This window comes from Suillus paluster, assembly GCF_016628075.1.
Source record: "Suillus paluster strain FC165 chromosome Unknown EDB91scaffold_30, whole genome shotgun sequence".
NCBI lineage: Eukaryota > Fungi > Basidiomycota > Agaricomycetes > Boletales > Suillaceae > Suillus > Suillus paluster.
This window is the reverse complement of record NW_024537590.1, coordinates 91,923-110,516: the sequence shown is the minus strand read 5'-3', so window position 1 is coordinate 110,516 and position 18,594 is coordinate 91,923. Positions and strand designations below refer to the sequence as shown.

Here is an 18,594-nt window from a genome sequence, read left to right as displayed (position 1 = left end):
TAGGTATCAGTAGATGAAGCATATACGGTCCTGCGTTCACAAAATACCTCCTCTTGGTTTCATACGCACCGCACAATGGATTAAATCTTGGAAGTTCGAGGAAATGTCACGAGCCGCATGTTTTATTTCTGCGGCGATAGGCTTCTCAGCTTTGCGAATTTTTGTGCACTTTGACGCTGTGCGAGAGGATAAGAATTGACTTTAAGCAAACCTTAATTAACGATTTTAATAGTTTGCGGAGATTGAAAATGCTCGCCATGTCATTCGCTAACTTTGCTCATAGTCAGTTGTCAGTATGAACAGGATCCTCTTACCCTCAAGGCTTCTTCGTAACATTAGCCCTATCCTTATACCCCACACTGCCAACGTTAGGCCATACGCTAGATTGCCATTCCGAAGAGCTTCACAGACGCCTTGTCTGGCTCTTGGAACCATCCGGTCACATTCGTCCTCGCATCCGTCCAAGCCTTTGGCAAACTCTTCGGTTTCACATCCCTCTGGGTCTTCGGATCAAATTAAGGACGATTCTCCCATTCAAGAGGCTCGCTTAGGCATCGTTTTTACCTGTACAGCAGAAGCGTGCTCCCATCGTTCTTCGCATACGTTTACGAAGCGTGCATACGAACGCGGTATTGTCATTGTCCAATGCCCCGGATGCAAGAATAGGTGCGGGCTCATCAATCTTGGCGCTGCAAGATCTTACAACTATATTTACCCCGTCAGGCATCTCATCGCTGATAATCTCGGTTGGTTCAAAGATAGCACGGAAGATGGAAAACTCAGAAATATTGAGGATCTCCTTCGTGCTCGTGGCGAAAACGTTAAAAGAGGCGTTTTGGACACTGATGGTGTGGTGGAATTTGCTGATGAAGCTGGTAGAAAGTAGATGTCAAACACTCGAAGTCGGTGTGTTAGCTCTCAAAGCTACTCTTGCAGCTCTAGCTGACAGCATGAGTATCCTTCTAACCCGCTGCGCGAGAGCCAAAATAAATAGCGGTGACAGCTTGCTAATACTACATCTAGCGTGACCCTCATCCTTTACATTTAATAATTGGAACAATAATACTCACCATCGATCCATAACCTCATACTACGCGGTCTGTGACTCAACAGAACGGCCAAAATGCCGGCCTTCTGTGACGGCCCGTGTTGTTGCACTTCCGTGCGTTGTCTTCAGAGCGATCTTCGGTTCCCACCATTTCTACACCACAATTCAACACAATACTGACGTCCGTGGATCCATAAATTGTTACATTGGCATACTAACTCTTGATAATGATGCTACGGCTATACTATCCTCCAACAGCCGGATCTGTATGAAGTCCTCTCCGAGTGTGCGCTGCAAAATTGAAGGTGGCAATCCACTGTCATAAACGACCCTCCAGTCATCTCAATAGACTTAGCTGAATACGTAACGTGCGCCCCACCCACCAGAATCTCAAAAATGAAGTCACCACTTTTCGAGTACGACAGTTCTGCTGCCGAGATGACGGTGTTCGTTCTCTTCAAAAACCAAAGCCCTCAAGGGTTTTTGGACCAACAAGAGTCCACTCAGCATGGTCACCGCGGTACACCCTTCTCCAATTTCAATTATGGGCACGGACAACGCCCCTGACGAAATTATCTTGACGCGTCCCAGTTCGCCAGAAAGTGGACCCTCTACTACTGCAACTCTCCTCGACGTACCCATCAGTCCTGTGAAGACTCTTTCTATCAAAACCTTTCCTGACGCCTGCAAATCTGCGTCGACCCTACTCTCCCCCACAGACTCGTTCTACGTTAGTATTATTACTTTCCCAGTCATGTCCATCGAGTATATTCAACACCAATACTACCAGGTGGATTTTCATTCCGGAGAGCCGAAGAATCCAGTCAACTACTCATGGCTGCGAAAATGGTGTATCACTTTAGTCGTCTGTGCGTTCAATGGAATCACTTGTAAGGCTTACTGATCCCTACAAAATGTCACTGGCTGGTCCACATCCGCAGCTCCTGCGACTCTATCATTTGTCATGGGCTTTTACGCTCCATGTTCTAGACGCGGCCTACCGGTGGCCGTGTTCTTCCTGGTGGCCATAGTTACCACTGGTCTAGGGTCTATCATCTCTGGTTGGCTGGAGCTCGACCCTCATCTTCAGTGGGAGATGGATCCAGAGAATTCAAGCGATGTGCGTCCATCTTATCCCCATGATACGCTCGAATGACAATCCGATGCAGCGTTCACGGGACCTACTCCCTCGTCAGCCTGCTTATAATGGAGGGGACTCGATCTCAAATCATCCTTCGAGGCATCGCTAGGAAGCTCTGTAGGGAAACTGGGAACCATCGGTACCACGTCCGGGGAGCGGAGATGAGGCCGAAATTGAGCGCACTGATTAAAACATTGTGTACTCGGCCAATCAGTACGTTATTTGACGATTGCTGTGCAATGTAGCCCTAATGTTCAGTAGTGTTTGTCCTCACTGAGTCGATCGTGACCAGTATCTGCGTCTGTACCCCTTCTCGCCGTCTTTCGTTGTTTCTAAAGTTCTCTCCACAGATTTGGGTCTTTTTCATGTCCGGCGTCCTCTGCGTCCAGCCCGGGTATGCGAATTTATTACTCACATAATAAAGTGAAGAGTTGTGGCTAAGTAATTCGAGCAGATCCGTGTCCGCAGTTTTCAAGAACCTATATCACTTCAACGTGGCAGAGTGGATTAGTGCTCATTACCGTCATGTAAGTGCCCTGAAACTGATGGATTGACCTTTTTATGCAGTTCATCCTCGCAGCGTTGGAAGTTTATTGGAACTCTGTGCCAATTTATATCAGGATGCAATGCACCGGTAGGCAAATTGCATAAATTTATGTATTGTAACTAACTGATCTGTTCAGGAAATACGTCTCTCAGAGAGGCCCTGAAGCAAGGCCATGCACCGCTTGTGTAGTTGCACTCTTGCTGCCTACCTCGATGTTCATCTATGCATGGACGGCAGATCCTCGCATCTTCTGGATGTGGCCTGTTGTCGGCTTAACAGTGTGTTCATTATTCTATGTGTACTAGGACCGGAAGCGCTCATCAAACGGTTCAATCAGATCTTCATGTTTTGTTCATTATTAAGTGGTTTTCATATATTTGGCAGACTTGCAAGTACCTTGTAGCACCTCCCCACAGTCTGCGTTCAACATAATCTCCCCGCATAGCTACGGTCCAATTGCGTCGTCTGCTTTTGCAAGTCAAGGCTTAGCTCGTACGTTGCCACCAATATTTTGTATTCGCATGCTGAGAGATGCTGAGAAACTGTAGGTAACTTTGGTAGCTTTGGATTCCCTCTATTCTCTCAGACGATGTTCGACAAGCTCACGTACAAATGGGCCAACACTATTTTCGGAGGCGTCGCTGTCATTCTGATTCCAGTTCCTTTCGTAAGTTGATCGATACCTTCCTGCATTTCATCGCTGATGCACCACGAAAAGTTCTTTTATTCTATGGACCCTCGCTTCGAAAACGCAGCATAGTGTGCAGCCAACTAATGCAGGTTGAAGAAAAACTAGGAATTGAGAGCCGGGATGGCGGCCCTTAACCACCTTCCCAGAAAACTTCGAACAATTTTCTTCAAAGTCCCAGCTGAATGGGGAACCCATCTGGCCGCGGATAATTGATCCGTGCATGGGCTTTCGATTCACAGCCTATTCCACGTTCCTTACCCGTGAATCTGAATCCACCGCGATGGTGCAAGAGCCTATCGATCGTCTTTTTTGGACTCATTTTAAAGGAATTTTACGACACAAGAATACCAATATCTCCTTGCAGTTTCTGCGGCAGACAAAGACATATACATTTGTTTACACAACTTGAAGGACATTTTCTTTGCCACGAATATTTTCAAAGATCTAGATAGCGTATCATTCAACGACTCCTCCCCGATCCTGGACACTGCTAGTTACGTTCTCAATGGCTTCATATCCCTTGTGATATTCTACACGACACTCGACTGGTCAATGTTCCGGTAAGACATTCCAGAAATACGATGTAAATTTGTACTAGGACTGTTCCAGGTTACTAAGTAGTTTCGGTGGGTGCTTTTGTCTTATTTTGCACATGGCAATTGAGTACTTGCCGCCTTACACCTTCTGCAGCCTAATAGTAGGGAACCTGATACCCGACACAGCCGACAGTGCACAACTATGTAGCAGATCACCGGTTCTGCCTAGTCCCGTACAATGAACATTGTAGTCTTTCCTTCCGTATCAGGATAGTTGTCTTATCTCCCAGGGACCCAGATCTGGTCGACGGACTCGGAGCACGCTCAATCAGATGGTGGCACCGCGGTAATCTCCTCACTGCAAACGCTCACCACAAGAGAACTTGGGGATTTAATTATATATAGAGAACCACCGGTATTGTAGAATGGTATTTTCGCATACCAACCTAGTAGGATCTTGGTCACCCACCATGATATGCAGAGCTCAGGCGCTTTTGAAAGGACTGCCGTGCGTCCTACTCGAATCGAGTAGCATTGGTAGCAACTCATCCGGTCCTTGGTTCCGAAGGACATTACTTATCGGCAATTCACTATGAAGTTGCCGATCATTTTCAACCTGCTTGACAATCTGCACGACGCTGACGGTCGCTCCACGGTCATGTCGGAACGGTTATGTGCGGAATGCGAGAACTCTCTTCCGTGCTTGACTTGCAATAACTGACATCAGGCGCAGAGCTATTTCTAAGAGAGGTTTCACATTAGTATAAGTACAGGGTAGGTGAAACCCATTGCAACCATTCTCTCGCCAGTCTCCATCTGCTAATCATTTACGATGTCAATTAAAAACCTGTCCACCTCACCCCTGGATGGTGACGTACGTGCATTTATTCTGCTACGCTTCCAGGCCCCGATTAATGTCAAATATAGGTCCTAACAAGCCTCCGCCAGGCCATCGCCGAATTTCTTCAGCGTTGTGGCTTGCAATATATGGACATTGCGATTGACGAAGCGTGGTACTCTGAATGCTGCCAGGAGGCCATCAACCGCGGCTTTCCGATGGACGGGAAGTATTCCATCCTCCCGTACATGGCCGTTGGCGTGGCTATAATGTCTAACGCTTATGACCATCTCCCTGACCGTGCAACGAAGATGTGGATCTGCCTCTTCACTTCCGTCAGCACCTGCATCGACGACATGATGGACAGGGGAGAAGATCTGGTGCATGTGTACCGTTTCAACGAGCGGTTCGCGAGCTGCCAGCCACAGGGCGATCCAGTCCTGAATGCGCTCGATGAACTCTTGCGGGAGGCCGCTCGCCATTATTCCCCCCCGGTGTCAAATTTGGTTGTCGCGTCTTCGCTCAACTTCATGTCCTCCATTTTACTTGACAATGAGACCAAGGATATGCAGGTATGGGATTTTTTTCAATAAAAGCGGCTTCAATCTTTACACCTCCGTCATAGATCTCACCAGAGACTCCCTTGTACCCCGAATATTCTAGGCTGCTCTCAGGCTTGGCGGATGCATATGGATTCTTCATTTTCCCTTCCACGCTCCCCCTTCGGGAATACATTCAATGTATGCCGGATCTAACCACTGCCATAAACCACACAAAGTAAGTTCATCAATTAATGATTTCCTGTTAGATTTTCTAACCTGTCATTAAATAGCGATATATTGTCATACTATAAAGAAGAAATTGAAGGTGACACCGCAAACTACTTGTCACTCATGGCGGCCTCTCGTTCTCTCACTAAACAAGACGTTCTGCATGAAGTCATCGAGAAAACTGTGAAAGCGCATCACAATGTCCTCGAATTCCTGAGACTGCGTACTGACGCCTATGACGCTTACATCAAATTTTTTGATGGGTATGTCAAATTCCATGCTGCGTTGAGAAGGTACAAGCTGGAGGAGATCATGTCGGAGAGGTCATCTTTTTGATGTTTAATAGCACTCTGTCGCTACTTGACTGACCATCTCTTCAAACCTTTTCCACTGATGTTCCTGATCAAGGGATTATATATGAGATTTTTTATAATTTTTTTGGGCATTTGTCTTACAGTACGTACTTACCTTAGGGGAGACTACCCGATCCTTCTATACTGGGAATGCGCTTGATAACGTCTTCCTCTCTCACATCTTGGAGTTCCTGTTCTTTCCATTTCCCGCATTCCCAATGCTGTTGGTGGAACTCCTCGACATCGCTCTCTCAAGCGGGGCGCATAAGGCTGCTGTATCGACTCCGACTGGATGAAAAATTGTCCGGCGAGTTTACAAGACTTTCATCGAATACATTCCAATTTCCATGAGAGACCTTCGATGGGTGATACTTACTTCCTTCAAGTCCAGGTCTAATGCACTCCTGATTGGTCAAGGGAAAGGCTAAGCACTTAGCTCTTACTTACAGCGCTCGTCACTCGAATCTCGACATCCTTGAATCACCGGCAATCGTCATGATGAAAACTGCAATATATTATAGCGGAAGTATGTGGCACTCTGTACTATGGAACAGTCGAAGTAAGTATGTGACAGTCGCCTTGAGGTAGTATTATATACAAACTGAATCGTGAATTGTGCAGACTATCGTAACAAAACTGCTCGGAACCGAACTACTGTGCGTTAAGAGGTCGTTTCATTTGTTGAGTGAATCATAAATTGTCCAGACTATCCTACCAAACCTGCTTGGAACCGAACTACTGTGCGTAAAGAGGGCGTTTCATGTGTTGCCCTGACGGTCCAGCCTCAGTTACTATGGATAACCCACGTGCGGGAGTGGCCTTATGGAAGAAATCTCTTGCAGCGTTGCCTTGCCGAGCACTGCGTGGGGCGGTCTGCTGATGGAGGGATGCGGTGCCCTGTACATCGTCGCGTGTCAAAGGCATTGCGATTCTGACCTTCCTACGGGCGGTGTCCCGATCCTGAATACCCTCCAGTCCAGCGAGAGATTGGTGACGAGACCGAATATTGGTATTGTTCACCCTGTCTCTGGACTCCGAGATGGTGATTTCCAGGGATGGGCGAGAGCCTTCCAGTTCAATAGCAGATATGGCTGCATCGTAAACCCATACACCCCGAGCGAGTGGCCCACTGATAGATTTGCGCCGCCCAACGCAGCGTTTCTTCAACACTCGACTGAAGTCGTTCGGAGGTGGTGGCGATGTGGGAATGTGTTCTCGGGAAACCGCCTTCCCCTTGCACTTGGAGTTTAACACGGACTGACTCCTGGACCGGGCGATGTTCCTCCTTGCAGCTCGTTCCTTTCCTGTCGTCTCCCTGACCACCTCTTGCATCCTCTCCGCCAGGGGTTTGAATTGTTCTTTTGACGCTTCCACAGCACTCTTCACCTTCTCGGCCCATTCGTCAACGTTGTATAATTTATGTAACATGAGCTTAAATGTGAACGGGTGATGCTCTTCCAGGGGAAATGTAGGGCTCCGCATAGCCTCTACAACCTCGGTGGTCTCGTTCGGCGTCGGTGCGACAGCGACAGTGTTGCGGCGGGGGCGGCCCGTGGGCTTACGGAGGCGCTCTTGGTCGCGTTGAGCGCGTATCGAGAGGACAGTCGACAAATTCTTCAGGACAGGTGCAAATTCGATTGGGACTGCTTGGATGTCGTCCATAGAGATCGCTAGCTCCGTGGAGCCCCTAGCGCGCCGCGTTGCAATGCGATCGAATAATTCAAAAAGCCGAGCAAATTCAGCCGTCTTGGGGTTGGTTTTCGTAATAGCAGTTGTCATAACGGAGTGTAAGTAAACTAGGGGTGTGGGTATAAATATGATGAGGTTCGAAGATTAGACTTTCAGAGCCACTCGGGAGGCGAGCGTGCGATGCAATACGAGGGGAACGCAAAGGTGGGGTTGTCCTTATAATACTTTCGGCTACTGAACGGTCGCCGTGAATGAGTTGCTTGTACACACGTGTGATTTGTGGACGGTGCAATTGACAATTGATCAAAGTTGTGGACTTGACCACACTCCAGCATTGGCTGAACTACCTCCGAGTGGCACAATCGATTGGCCCATTGTTTGCCTCTCTGGTTCTCCTTGCTATCCGATAACGCATTCAACTTGTCGTCCACGTACGACTTAACTAAGGACTTTCGGATGATGTGATTTCAAAATGGCAGCATCAATTGCGTGTAATACAGAACAGAACAGCGGTACCAAAATTTCAGAGACGAAGAGATGCTACGATGCTTCCATAACTCGATCTTGAATAGAGAAGAAATGTGTTCTCATCTGATTACAAAAAATCGCGTTACCAGGGTCTCCTACGCACTCGCACCCTCCCATTCGCGCGTAGAATGTAGACTGTTGTCCTCCTTCGCCAATCGCCAACCTTGGTCTCCTCCGGCTCGAAGACCTGGTATGTGAAGAACGAGCTCCAGCCAACCGTCTGTAACGTCTTGATTTTTCTTGCGAGCGCGAGACTTGCTTCTAGCTCTCGTGTGCGTACCTTGGAGGGGGATCCAACGAGCTTGCATGTGCGGCAGAGCTCTGGGCCATGGGGAAAGGGCAGGTCTTCGGTACAGGCTCCGGAATGGGAATCCTCTTTGTCGCTATCTTGGTCTACTGAATAGGATATGAATCTAGTGGGAGTTTCGGTTTCTGATTGACTGAGGGTGGTTGCGGTAGGCGGAGATGCAACTTTGGTGGGACTGAATGCTGTGCGGAGCGTGTGGTCGAAAGTCAATGGGGTGTCGTAGTGCTCGAGATGCTTTTCAACCATCTCCTCGTCTGAGAGAAAGACACCGAGGTGAAGATCGGCCAGCTGGGTTAGTGGTTCCAGTGAATCCGCGAAGTCGTCCTGTCAAGCGTCGGATTTTGTTGAAAAGAAGTGACACAGTTAATCATACCGTCATTTTTGTGATATCATGAAAGTAATTCGGAATTGGCGAGTGCACGACAGCAGTTGAGCTTTCTTCAAAACAAGGCCAACAGCAGGAGACGTCTAGCTGTTCGGAGCAACTAAGATGCAGGATCCTCACAGAAGGGAACGCAGATGCAACCGTTTTCAGCAGAGGTACGTCGATTCGCCAGAGTTTTGTCAGTGTGAGAGACGTCAGCTGAGGAGGGAACCATGGGGTCAGGGGGATTTCCGGTGGTGAGAAGATGCGCTTTAGTCGGGTTGTCTGCGATTGTCTTCCGTCCGATGAGAACGAGATTATCAAGTCCTTCAGGTTCCTATAAAGAGATGGGTACCACGATGCTGCTTCAAGAGCGTGCGATGGTGCTATAAGTGTTCTGTCAAGGATTATCCTAGCGAGTGAGTGTATTGGAGCATATATGCGAGCGAACGCACTTGACGAAGTCGAATCCAATACTGTCGCATGGGGTATTGCGGGAAGTCAATGAGAAGTGAATATTGGTATATGCAGCAAGTTGTTTTGCAGACGCAACACGAATGAAAGAAAAATAATGACGCAAAGCAACGTGTCTAAACTGAGAACAAACCAGAGAGAACGAGTGGATATGGGAAAAGCAGCCAGAAGGGCATGAGTCGAACAAGAAAAAAGCGATGTAATCGATGACCTCGATCGGCAGTTGAGGTGTCTTTATGTGAGTGATTTGATCTGCAGCAGGGAGTTCCTTGGGTTGGCTCTCGCGTTGCTCTGGAACTGGGGAGGTAAAAGTATGGGTATATGCGCTCTGTGAGCTAGAAATTGGTGAATCGAGAGCATCCGCGTCATAATCGTCTTCAAAGTCAGAGCTTCCGAACAAGGTAGTGTCAAAATCTAGAGACATCGTAGTTGAATGAGAGAAGCGACGTCCATGAATATTAATGCTGGTCCTTGCTGGAGTCTATTCTCAGGGGCATCACGTGCGCGATAAATTGTTGATCACGTGAAATGTGCAGATCCTGGATATTGAATTGCAGTTTCGACAAACGCAATTGGCGAGGGCTCGCGCTTGAGCCCTACGACCGCCAGAGGCGTTGTAATTTGCCCAGCTAAGTGCACCCCAAAGTATCTCGTTAGCTGCGCTATTTTCAATGTGTCAGACTAACGACAGGCTTAGGCACCTCCATCCTCGTTCACAAATGTGCACATCAGACGGACAACCAGACCCTCCCTCTGTTCAAGAAACCGCCGCGGAAAATAGGGAAAATATAAAGACATATAGTGCACTATATGCTCTTCAGCTAAGAGCCTTCATAGATGCTGCAGACGACGTGGACGTGGATCCAGATACAATCGAGGACCTGCTCGAAGGTTTGGGCGAAGGAGAAGAGGAAGTCGAAGGGAGTGACCTCGATGAAGACTTGGACTCAGGAAGTCTAGCTGTCCCTGTGCATGACCAGGACAGTGCCATAGAGGAGAGTGGCGACCTGGGTGATCTAGAAATGGAAACTGAGGTCATAGAACAATTAAAGCGGGAAGGTATGTATTATCATTTGATGTCGAAGTATGAAAGAGCACTCCTTGGAGCGTCTTTTCAGTGCTTGTCCTGACGTTACCTCTGTACACCTTAGCAGACGAAGCATGGTCAAAGGAAGAAGTCCGGGAGATGACGCATCACCTGAAAGAACGTGGTAAGCCCATGTCCACAAAAAACGTGGAACCATGGACTCAATCATGCGCCATATCAAATTTTTTACAGGAATGAGTTCATTTGTTAGGGAATATGTTATGACTCGAAACATTCCGATAGTGAAACTTCTGTTCGCTTTCGGGATTTCCTTGGTAACCCACCATTTCATGATGTCATCTATAATAGAAACGTTAACTTGATGTATAGTGCCCAGAATTGCGGAATAAGCAACCTCAAACAATGCTATATTTTCTGCGGGTCGCGATGTCTAAACAGTGGGCGAACTCTTATAGATTCTCTTGAGCTTCCACTGATGTTGATTCGAATGTTTCACAATAAGACTTCATCTCAGAGACAAACTGCCCCAATATAACACCGTCGCCGATGCGGTTTCCCTGATCCGAGCTTCAAAGCGCATTGTCGTGCTCACTGGCGCTGGCATTAGTCTGTCTTTTACCTTTGCTAAATTAGGATTGAATCACTGAACATGTACATAGGCGTCTCATGCGGTATTCCAGACTTCCGTGCGTACATCTCCGGTTTGTATTTTGGACGCAGTGTTAAACAGGAACTGTTTAGGCTCACACAACGGCTTGTACGCCAAGCTGAAGGAACGGGGGACCTATGACCTCGATGACCCTCAACAGATGTAAGATAATCAGGTGATCTCGTGTGCTCTCAAGCTAACATCTGTCAGGTTCGATATACACTATTTTAGAGAAAACCCTGCTGGTGAGAGACCTCGTCTTGCGTGAGATGGCATCGTTAATTTGGATTTGCTTTGCATAGTATTCTAGTAAGTATCGCTGTTCTATGATGTCTAACCACAGGCTGAGATTGTGACCATCAAGCTCATTTGCAAGGTTGTTGCTCCAACCCTGAGAGAATAACACTCCAACTAATGCGGCAATTACAGCCAAATCTATCCATCTAATTTTATACCTTCTCCTTGTCACCGTTTCATCAAAGCTATAGAAGATAGAGGCAAGGTATGTGGTCTTGACACCTTTTCCGTAGAGCTAATGAACCTTATGAAGATTATCAATAGCTGCTCCGAGTAAGTCCTATTGTACCCTATCCTCGCCTGAAGTTGACAAAAGTCGTCACTAGAACTACACCCAGAACATAGACACGCTAGAAACACTCACCGGAATTACTCGCGTACTGCAGTGCCATGGATCATTCGCGACCGCTACGTGTATCCAGTGCAGACGGCGTATACCAGAGACCGAAATCGAAAAAGATATCATGGAACATCGTGTCCCGTCCTGCACTGTATGCATAGAGGCAAAGAAGAAAGCCGAGGAAGCACTGAAGGTCGCTGCCAAGAAGAAGGCCAAGAAGCGGGGTAGGAAGGAATGGGAGGAGGATAGTGAGGAAGAAGAGGATGAAATACCTGTCGGCGTGATGAAGGTTGGTTGACTCCCTTTGTTCTTTTTTTGCGAGTTCTCAATGACATTCGGGCGTTCAGCCGGACATCACCTTCTTCGGAGAAAAGCTCGCGGATGGCTTTGAGCATGCCCTCGAGGACGATCGAGATAAAGTCGACTTGTTAATCGTCATCGGAACCTCGCTGAAGGTCTCACCCGTATCCGAGATTCTCTGTAAGTTGAAAATGCACACATTTTTAAGATGAGTAGCTGAACCTCGACAGCGCATCTTCCGCACTCTGTTCCTCAGGTTGGTTTATTATAGGTGTTTTGTTCGTTCTCTGAGCCAAGCACTGCGGTAGATTCTGATTAACAAGACTCCTATCCGGCATATCAATCCCGACGTTCGTGCCAGACTTCACTTTCAAATGTCGGTAATACTAACCACCTGTTCGTATTAACTAGATCGTCCTTCTTGGCAACGCAGATGACATCGTTCACCATCTCTGCGAGCAGCTCTCATGGGAGTTACCGCCTCCAGTGGGAAAGCGTCTCGAGGTTCCGTCACTAGGGAAATTAGTAAAGCGCACCTCAAGTGAAATGATGGGCAAAACCGAGCCCGTTCGTGTTGCAGAGAGGTGTGTCGTCAAACAAAGTGATGTCTGCGCGTTACTTGATCGAGTCTTGGTTCAGCCACGTATGGTTGTTTGAAGGAGCCGAGGGGGGTAAATGGGTGCAGGATATTGAAGAAAGGTTCTTGGAAGAAAGTGCGGAATCCGAATCGAGCCCAATTCAGGGTCGGGCTCCGAACGAGGGCCCACAGGCAAAGAAGCTACGGACAGGCTGACGTAGTAGCACTTGCGTCCTTCGAGATGCTTTGCTTTGGTGAACGGAGACATGGACGCCACGGAGACCACGAACTTCATGTACTTATATATAAAACTCGAGGCTTGCATAACCAAGAATTTATTGGACCAAGTCCACATACTTGGCAGGTCATATTGTTCGCAACTCGGGAACCATCGAACCAGCCGAAGAATACATCGATTGATATGGCAGTACGAAGGCTTGCCTCAAGAAATAAAAGTCTTTTAAGAATCGTGACCAAGACATAGCTGACTAGTAGATCAGCACCCTTGTCATTTTGCTCATGGAATCAACATCAAGGCCTGTCAAGCATCTTATCGTAAATATTATGCTCGTCGATAGATTGCCACCAACGCAAAAAAAAACAGTATATACCTAAGACGCAGCGTCTTCAAAGATAACCTCCCCATTCACCTCACTCTTCCTCCCGGGTATATTGGTCTTCCCCGAGAACCCCCTGCTCGCCTTCCTCCCATGTCTTCCCGGGGCGCTCACAAAATCGGGGAGATGCGATATTGAGCCATTGGAAACATGCGAGGAGGAGCCATTTGGGACGTATGAAGCAGAGCCGTTCGGGAAATACGGTGAGCCGTTTGGAAGGTGTGATGTAGAATCATTGAGAACGTGCGACGGCTGGTGCCTCCGTATCGAGGGTAGGTAAAAATCATCAGTTTCGTCCTCCTCTTCTGTGAGTGCTGCGGTGTAGCCTGCGGGAGCACTTGAATACGAACGGAAGTGTCGGATGGAGTTGTAGGAGCCCTTGCGGAGGTGAGTGGCGTATGAGTAGAGTAATAGTGCGAAGTATATCTGTGCAATTAGGGGAATTTGAATTTAGGACGTGATGTGCGTAGAATTGGGTAATCAAGTACCTTGGCAAGCCAGCTGATTACGATGACACCCATGGCAGTGCCCTTCTCCTCATGCCACAAGATATTTGCTTCTGCAGCTCGCTGCGCATCCGTCATAGTATGGTTAACAGCTGGTGCACCATGCCGTATGGCCTCCTGCGCAGGTGAATTGGATATTTGCTGCCCATCATGCGGGGTATACATCCACCAAACCATGGAGAAGAAGACCGTCCAGGCTGTCGAGAGGATATGGTCCACAAAGAAGAAGTATGCAAAATAGAGTGTGTGATGAGGGTTTTCCTGTAACAAAATCAGTGTCAGCTAGAAATCAAGTCTTTTGCTAAAGTGACGAACATCTTTGACGGATTTCAGTCCCCAGCTTAGTGCGACGAGGCCGAGAACTGAATATATGTATAGACTGAGCTGTGCAAAAGAGCTAACTGCACCAGTCAGAACAGCGATCAAGCCGTATACGCCCGCTACTTTGTTGAGGAGCTGTAAAGTAATTTATATTCACGACATTGGACGGGGTGACTGTAGGGCTTACTGCGAACAGTAGGACAACGGTGACGCCGGTTTTGAGGTCAGTGACACCAAGGAAAGTGGAGATGGGCCAAAGCCTCCATTCAGGGCGAAGCATGAGTTTCATATGCAAGTCATGTACCACGCAAGGGCTGCAACTGTGCAAGTATCGGGTCGAGGGCAAGTGTCGGAACTCGGAAGAAGAGAACAACTTTGCGACTTAGTCAGCCAGTACAACCTGAATCGTTTCTCTCATAACCGTGACAGCGCCGGCTCTCAAGTTTAATTCAAAAGACACAACAATATCGAGTGATAATCCTCTACGAATATTCGCCACGCAGTCGCCGTGCAAGAGCAAGGTCTATCACACGCTTGGTATGAATAGCAGCCGAGTTAGATTGGAACCGGGGGTCGGTGACCGTCTGCGACAGAAATATGTCAGGCGAATTTGGCGGAACCAAATTTAAAATGCTTGACCTTAACCTGACGGACGAGGCGTTGCTTGCCAATTGACTTTTGGTATGGACGAATTTGACGAAGGGCAACAGTACCAGGACGGAAACGATAGAGCTTCTTGACACCACCGGTCGCCTGAGTGAAGGAGATTATGTGGGCCCGGAAGCTCAGAAAGCTAGAACCTACTGGATGTGCGTGTGCTGGAACCTTTTCGCGCGACTTTGCAGCGAGTTGCTTTCGAGGAGGCTTACCTGGTTGTTAACGAGCTTGAGTATAAGTGCGCAACTTCAAACCACTTACCTCCGGTACTCTTGCGGGCGATTCGCTTGGTGCGAGCCATTGATGTTCATTGACAAAGAGAGTGACAGAGAGTGTGCAGATGCCTGGTGTCAGTGGTGTGTGGTGGTCTCCAAGCCGTACAACCACGGTTCATTGCAGTGGAACTACTTTATAGATGTGATGTGATGCAAATGTACTCCTACCGCCTTGAATTCAGGTATGAGGATGGAACGAAAGGCCAGAAAAGTTGCACAAGCTGGGTGGCAAAATACTAAGAAGTCTGGTTCTCATTACAGGAAATCAAGTAAACGCTAGTCAAAGTCAGGTATAGCAAGGTGCGACAAAGTCACGACCCTTGAAGAGGATTACATAATTAATATATCTAAATGAAAATCCTTTATGAACGTTCGCCACGCAGACGGCGTGCTAAAGCAAGGTCCTTTGGTTGAATTGTCACACGCTTGGCATGGATAGCAGCCAAGTTAGTGTCCTCAAACAGTGACACGAGGTATGCTTCAGCGGCCTCTTGAAGAGCCATCACGGCAGATGACTGAAAGCGCAGGTCGGTCTGTGACATATGTCAGCCACATTGAATGCGATTCGATTCAGATTCCCTAACCTTGAAGTCCTGTGCGATTTCGCGGACGAGACGTTGGAAGGGAAGCTTGCGGATAAGCAACTCCGTCGACTTTTGGTAGCGACGAATTTCACGAAGGGCCACGGTACCAGGACGGAAGCGATGGGGCTTCTTGACTCCACCAGCCTGACGGAGGAGGTTAGGTGTGTTCAGAAGAAGTTCGCAAAGGTGAAACATACTGGATGTGCGTTTATTGGAGCCTTTTTTCCCGACTTCACAGCGAGCTGCTTTCGAGGAGCCTTACCTGGTTGTTAATGAGCTTGAGTGGCGGTGAAGCGGAAGAGCGGGGACGTACCACCAGTACTCTTCCTTGCGGTTTGTTTGGTGCGAGCCATGATTGTTTATTGACAGAGAGCAGAGAGAGTTGATGGACAATAGTGTAGAGGCCTGATTTATGTGATGACGGTCCTGGATACAACCATGTAGAACTGCTTTATAGAAACGCGTCGCGTGGTCACGTGTGCAGTCCACCAGTGTCTGTCCCAGTGTCCCATTGTCCAATATCCAATACCTGCGTCGTAATTGCATTTCTCCCATTGTGCTATGCAATATCAACTTCCTTTGTTGACCCACAAGTGCTCAATAACTAATATATCGTTCGATTTACCACACCAGACCACACTGTCTTCACGCTTCTCCACGTCGCAACTCTAACAATGCATCACAAATATCATAGAGTTACCAGTCACGCGGCAAGCACACATATCGAGGTGTCGAAGTAAAATAGATAGAAATACAATAGGGTACACAAATACGAACAAGATATGGGTCTACGAACGCTCCCCACGCAACCGCCGTGCAAGAGCAAGATCTTTTGGTTGAATAGTAACACGTTTGGCGTGAATAGCAGCCAAGTTCGTGTCTTCAAACAACGAGACGAGGTACGCTTCAGCAGCTTCTTGAAGAGCCATCACGGCAGATGATTGGAAGCGCAGGTCAGTCTAACGAGCAATCAGACTGAGGCATTACAGTGATACAGAAACGACTGACCTTGAAATCCTGAGCGATTTCACGAACAAGTCGTTGGAAGGGGAGCTTGCGGATGAGCAACTCTGTCGATTTCTGGTACCGACGGATCTCACGAAGAGCGACGGTACCGGGGCGGAAACGATGGGGCTTCTTGACACCACCAGTGCTCTGAAGAAAACAAGCATTGTAAGCAGAGTCCAGATGGTTAAAATATCACACGTACTGCTTGCGCAGTCTTGCGAGCTGCGGACTTGGCGGCCAATTGCTTACGGGGAGCCTTGCCTGATAGGAAGTGAGCTCGAGTTCCGCATTCTAGACCCACAAGTGACAAAACTGCTTACCACCAGTGGACTTGCGAGCGGTTTGCTTGGTACGAGCCATTGTTAATCAGGAAGGAATGATTTACACAAAGCACAGGCGAATTGTGGATATGTGGGTGTTGGTGTGGGAATGAGCATATGTGTGCCATGGTCTATATACAGACGCGTCGCGTCATCACGTGCTGCACGCGTTCCAATCAACATCCCGGATACGGTAATTCAGCACAGCCACTCACCATAGTATATAAGCAGTTTCGCAGTTTGTTGTGGGGCTCCCATATCTCCTGCCTCACCGTCGCAACACAACAAAGTCACGCACTTTACACTTCACTTTTAACACAATACAATGTCTGGCCGTGGAAAGGGCGGAAAGGTGAGCCTACAATCGGTGTTTTCCTGGTTCCTGTCTGACATATCTTGAAGGGTCTTGGAAAGGGCGGAGCCAAGCGTCATCGCAAGATTCTTCGTGACAACATTCAGGGTGAGTCACTCGTTGATTTCTGGGCTTGTCCTCTGTCTCACCTGCGTACCTAGGCATAACCAAGCCCGCCATTCGTCGTCTTGCCCGTCGTGGCGGTGTCAAGCGTATCTCTGGTCTTATCTACGAGGAGACCCGTGGTGTCCTTAAGATCTTCCTTGAAAATGTGCGTATATCTGCTCATCGAATCGAAGTATGCATACTTATATCTTGATGTAGGTCATCCGTGATTCGGTAACATACACTGAGCACGCAAAGCGGAAAACTGTCACTGCTCTTGACGTCGTCTACGCTCTGAAGCGCTCAGGGCGTACTCTGTACGGTTTCGGTGCATAGATGTTTTGGGATTTCGCTGCAGCTTGTTGTATTGTATATGTATCATTATAATCATTTTCCGGATTGCACTATGGATCTTCGTCCTATAACTGGTCGGCAAACAATTCAATCTTTGTTCCAACTCTACGACATAGGGTAACTACACCAATGTTACTGTCAGACGGATGCATATATGTTCTACAAACTAAGGTATCATGCACAAGGTATATCTGGTAACATGGTAGAGTGGTGCGTGCACTCGAAAGGTGTAGGCTCGTAGGTGGACATTATTCTCAGCGAATCCGAGATGACAGCAGTGCCTTGAACCATGTCCGAAACACAAATTCACCCTCCAGTACGGGTTCAGGGTCCTCCACGTAAGACATGGCGATCGCACTAAGGCAAGACCGCGCAATCTTCCAGTTGGATTGGTGTAATCAAGAGACTTATATTCTGTTTTCCTTGCGCCTCAGAGTGGCCTGTCCCTGTTCAGGAGCTCGCCGTCCTCATACCGAAGACAGACCCAGGTGAAGACCCATATGCACGATTCAGCAATGTGCTGGTATGGCAAGCGCTCTGTTTTGCCCTCGACTGACTTCCTTCGTGAGAAGTTTAATCGCCATGAAAGGTACCGTTCCTGTGCGCTCGTGGCCGCCGGGGCCATCCTGAGTTGATGATAAGCCATAATCGTTGATGGAACCCATCATTAGACCACAAATTGGGGTCCGGTAAATCATGAGATCGCTAGGGCTGACGTCATGGTGACGGAAGCCGTTTATCCAGAGGAAACGATGGGCGTTGTCGCAGTCACTGGATGTACATGATAATGAGCGCAATAAAGAAGAACACCTACAGATTACCACTTGCCACCACGCGTGCATAAACTCTTTTCCGCTCAGCTTCGTGATCGGCCGAAGTTTCCAAAATACGCCGATGTTCAAGATACCTCGTTCAGGGTCGCCAATCCCTGGTCCCCTTCTGATGGAGCGAGATCATCTCTGGGATGCGGTCATCGTCGACCTGTGACTCGCGTTGTG

At 48.1% G+C, this 18,594-nt stretch overlaps 11 protein-coding genes across 11 annotated transcripts; 5 read left to right on the top strand and 6 right to left on the bottom strand.

The window, feature by feature from the left end:
• Positions 1-295: 295 nt before the first annotated feature.
• EDB91DRAFT_1054299 (zf-DNL-domain-containing protein) lies at positions 296-886 on the top strand (the record flags this gene model as incomplete). Its single annotated transcript, XM_041313819.1, has 2 exons — positions 296-666; positions 724-886. 2 exons carry the CDS (start codon positions 296-298, stop codon positions 884-886), a joined length of 534 nt encoding a protein of 177 aa, XP_041176559.1.
• A 670-nt stretch (positions 887-1,556) lies between these two features.
• EDB91DRAFT_1082563 (uncharacterized protein) lies at positions 1,557-3,561 on the top strand (the record flags this gene model as incomplete). The annotated part of the gene is made up of 10 exons (XM_041315506.1): positions 1,557-1,917; positions 1,990-2,168; positions 2,540-2,583; positions 2,644-2,716; positions 2,810-2,823; positions 2,873-3,014; positions 3,042-3,063; positions 3,121-3,228; positions 3,285-3,403; positions 3,517-3,561. The coding sequence occupies 10 exons, from the start codon at positions 1,557-1,559 to the stop codon at positions 3,559-3,561; spliced, it is 1,107 nt and encodes a 368-aa protein (XP_041176558.1).
• A 1,234-nt stretch (positions 3,562-4,795) lies between these two features.
• Positions 4,796-5,907, top strand: EDB91DRAFT_1249008 (isoprenoid synthase domain-containing protein; the record flags this gene model as incomplete). Its single annotated transcript, XM_041323012.1, has 4 exons — positions 4,796-4,837; positions 4,891-5,373; positions 5,427-5,578; positions 5,634-5,907. 4 exons carry the CDS (start codon positions 4,796-4,798, stop codon positions 5,905-5,907), a joined length of 951 nt encoding a protein of 316 aa, XP_041176557.1.
• A 650-nt stretch (positions 5,908-6,557) lies between these two features.
• EDB91DRAFT_1136731 (uncharacterized protein) lies at positions 6,558-7,875 on the bottom strand. The gene is made up of 3 exons (XM_041318843.1): positions 6,713-7,875; positions 6,630-6,664; positions 6,558-6,580 (listed from the first exon to the last, which is right to left on the bottom strand). The coding sequence occupies exons 1-2, from the start codon at positions 7,701-7,703 to the stop codon at positions 6,660-6,662; spliced, it is 996 nt and encodes a 331-aa protein (XP_041176556.1). The 5' UTR covers positions 7,704-7,875; the 3' UTR covers positions 6,558-6,580; positions 6,630-6,659.
• A 348-nt stretch (positions 7,876-8,223) lies between these two features.
• EDB91DRAFT_1054364 (uncharacterized protein) lies at positions 8,224-9,710 on the bottom strand (the record flags this gene model as incomplete). The annotated part of the gene is made up of 3 exons (XM_041313823.1): positions 8,224-8,772; positions 8,822-9,139; positions 9,273-9,710. The coding sequence occupies 3 exons, from the start codon at positions 9,708-9,710 to the stop codon at positions 8,224-8,226; spliced, it is 1,305 nt and encodes a 434-aa protein (XP_041176555.1).
• A 132-nt stretch (positions 9,711-9,842) lies between these two features.
• EDB91DRAFT_1136723 (DHS-like NAD/FAD-binding domain-containing protein) lies at positions 9,843-12,843 on the top strand. Its single transcript, XM_041318842.1, has 19 exons — positions 9,843-9,931; positions 9,984-10,345; positions 10,438-10,497; positions 10,566-10,648; positions 10,704-10,771; positions 10,837-10,940; positions 10,994-11,020; positions 11,076-11,145; positions 11,194-11,228; positions 11,286-11,292; positions 11,348-11,359; positions 11,413-11,485; positions 11,545-11,553; positions 11,607-11,909; positions 11,968-12,100; positions 12,151-12,176; positions 12,229-12,270; positions 12,332-12,504; positions 12,560-12,843. The coding sequence occupies exons 2-19, from the start codon at positions 10,006-10,008 to the stop codon at positions 12,711-12,713; spliced, it is 1,719 nt and encodes a 572-aa protein (XP_041176554.1). The 5' UTR covers positions 9,843-9,931; positions 9,984-10,005; the 3' UTR covers positions 12,714-12,843.
• EDB91DRAFT_1347482 (Inositolphosphorylceramide synthase subunit Kei1-domain-containing protein) lies at positions 12,844-14,312 on the bottom strand. The gene is made up of 4 exons (XM_041325926.1): positions 14,129-14,312; positions 13,936-14,076; positions 13,603-13,881; positions 12,844-13,540 (listed from the first exon to the last, which is right to left on the bottom strand). The coding sequence occupies exons 1-4, from the start codon at positions 14,228-14,230 to the stop codon at positions 13,109-13,111; spliced, it is 954 nt and encodes a 317-aa protein (XP_041176553.1). The 5' UTR covers positions 14,231-14,312; the 3' UTR covers positions 12,844-13,108.
• A 111-nt stretch (positions 14,313-14,423) lies between these two features.
• EDB91DRAFT_1249003 (histone 3) lies at positions 14,424-14,899 on the bottom strand (the record flags this gene model as incomplete). Its single annotated transcript, XM_041323011.1, has 4 exons — positions 14,424-14,525; positions 14,581-14,694; positions 14,746-14,810; positions 14,860-14,899. The coding sequence occupies 4 exons, from the start codon at positions 14,897-14,899 to the stop codon at positions 14,424-14,426; spliced, it is 321 nt and encodes a 106-aa protein (XP_041176552.1).
• A 168-nt stretch (positions 14,900-15,067) lies between these two features.
• EDB91DRAFT_437023 (histone 3) lies at positions 15,068-16,039 on the bottom strand. The gene is made up of 4 exons (XM_041327266.1): positions 15,771-16,039; positions 15,655-15,719; positions 15,458-15,601; positions 15,068-15,406 (listed from the first exon to the last, which is right to left on the bottom strand). Exons 1-4 carry the CDS (start codon positions 15,808-15,810, stop codon positions 15,236-15,238), a joined length of 420 nt encoding a protein of 139 aa, XP_041176551.1. The 5' UTR covers positions 15,811-16,039; the 3' UTR covers positions 15,068-15,235.
• A 1-nt stretch (position 16,040) lies between these two features.
• EDB91DRAFT_436996 (histone-fold-containing protein) lies at positions 16,041-17,050 on the bottom strand. Its single transcript, XM_041327265.1, has 5 exons — positions 17,001-17,050; positions 16,786-16,946; positions 16,668-16,726; positions 16,466-16,612; positions 16,041-16,416 (listed from the first exon to the last, which is right to left on the bottom strand). Exons 2-5 carry the CDS (start codon positions 16,823-16,825, stop codon positions 16,246-16,248), a joined length of 417 nt encoding a protein of 138 aa, XP_041176550.1. The 5' UTR covers positions 16,826-16,946; positions 17,001-17,050; the 3' UTR covers positions 16,041-16,245.
• EDB91DRAFT_1223665 (histone-fold-containing protein) lies at positions 17,035-18,038 on the top strand. The gene is made up of 4 exons (XM_041320941.1): positions 17,035-17,137; positions 17,188-17,245; positions 17,299-17,408; positions 17,462-18,038. The coding sequence occupies exons 1-4, from the start codon at positions 17,111-17,113 to the stop codon at positions 17,576-17,578; spliced, it is 312 nt and encodes a 103-aa protein (XP_041176549.1). The 5' UTR covers positions 17,035-17,110; the 3' UTR covers positions 17,579-18,038.
• Positions 18,039-18,594: the final 556 nt, after the last annotated feature.

What these genes read in the sequence shown, in the direction of transcription:
- EDB91DRAFT_1136731 (XM_041318843.1), bottom strand. Translation starts at nt 7,703, where the DNA reads ATGACAACTGCTATTACGAAAACCAACCCCAAGACGGCTGAATTTGCT.
- EDB91DRAFT_1136723 (XM_041318842.1), top strand. Translation starts at nt 10,006, where the DNA reads ATGTGCACATCAGACGGACAACCAGACCCTCCCTCTGTTCAAGAAACC. An exon ending in TACCTGTCGGCGTGATGAAG is followed by an intron (nt 11,910 to 11,967) that starts GTTGGTTGACTC and finishes TCGGGCGTTCAG; the next exon opens with CCGGACATCACCTTCTTCGG. An exon ending in TCCGGCATATCAATCCCGAC is followed by an intron (nt 12,271 to 12,331) that starts GTTCGTGCCAGA and finishes CGTATTAACTAG; the next exon opens with ATCGTCCTTCTTGGCAACGC.
- EDB91DRAFT_1347482 (XM_041325926.1), bottom strand. Translation starts at nt 14,230, where the DNA reads ATGAAACTCATGCTTCGCCCTGAATGGAGGCTTTGGCCCATCTCCACT. An exon ending in CCGTTGTCCTACTGTTCGCA is followed by an intron (nt 14,077 to 14,128) that starts GTAAGCCCTACA and finishes ATTACTTTACAG; the next exon opens with CTCCTCAACAAAGTAGCGGG. An exon ending in TAATCAGCTGGCTTGCCAAG is followed by an intron (nt 13,541 to 13,602) that starts GTACTTGATTAC and finishes CTAATTGCACAG; the next exon opens with ATATACTTCGCACTATTACT.
- EDB91DRAFT_437023 (XM_041327266.1), bottom strand. Translation starts at nt 15,810, where the DNA reads ATGGCTCGCACCAAACAAACCGCAAGGAAGAGTACTGGTG. An exon ending in CGCAAGGAAGAGTACTGGTG is followed by an intron (nt 15,720 to 15,770) that starts GTACGTCCCCGC and finishes ATTAACAACCAG; the next exon opens with GTAAGGCTCCTCGAAAGCAG. An exon ending in AAATCGCACAGGACTTCAAG is followed by an intron (nt 15,407 to 15,457) that starts GTTAGGGAATCT and finishes CATATGTCACAG; the next exon opens with ACCGACCTGCGCTTTCAGTC.
- EDB91DRAFT_436996 (XM_041327265.1), bottom strand. Translation starts at nt 16,825, where the DNA reads ATGGCTCGTACCAAGCAAACCGCTCGCAAGTCCACTGGTG. An exon ending in CGCTCGCAAGTCCACTGGTG is followed by an intron (nt 16,727 to 16,785) that starts GTAAGCAGTTTT and finishes ACTTCCTATCAG; the next exon opens with GCAAGGCTCCCCGTAAGCAA. An exon ending in CTCGCAAGACTGCGCAAGCA is followed by an intron (nt 16,613 to 16,667) that starts GTACGTGTGATA and finishes TGTTTTCTTCAG; the next exon opens with AGCACTGGTGGTGTCAAGAA.
- EDB91DRAFT_1223665 (XM_041320941.1), top strand. Translation starts at nt 17,111, where the DNA reads ATGTCTGGCCGTGGAAAGGGCGGAAAG. An exon ending in TCTTCGTGACAACATTCAGG is followed by an intron (nt 17,246 to 17,298) that starts GTGAGTCACTCG and finishes CTGCGTACCTAG; the next exon opens with GCATAACCAAGCCCGCCATT. An exon ending in TTAAGATCTTCCTTGAAAAT is followed by an intron (nt 17,409 to 17,461) that starts GTGCGTATATCT and finishes ATCTTGATGTAG; the next exon opens with GTCATCCGTGATTCGGTAAC.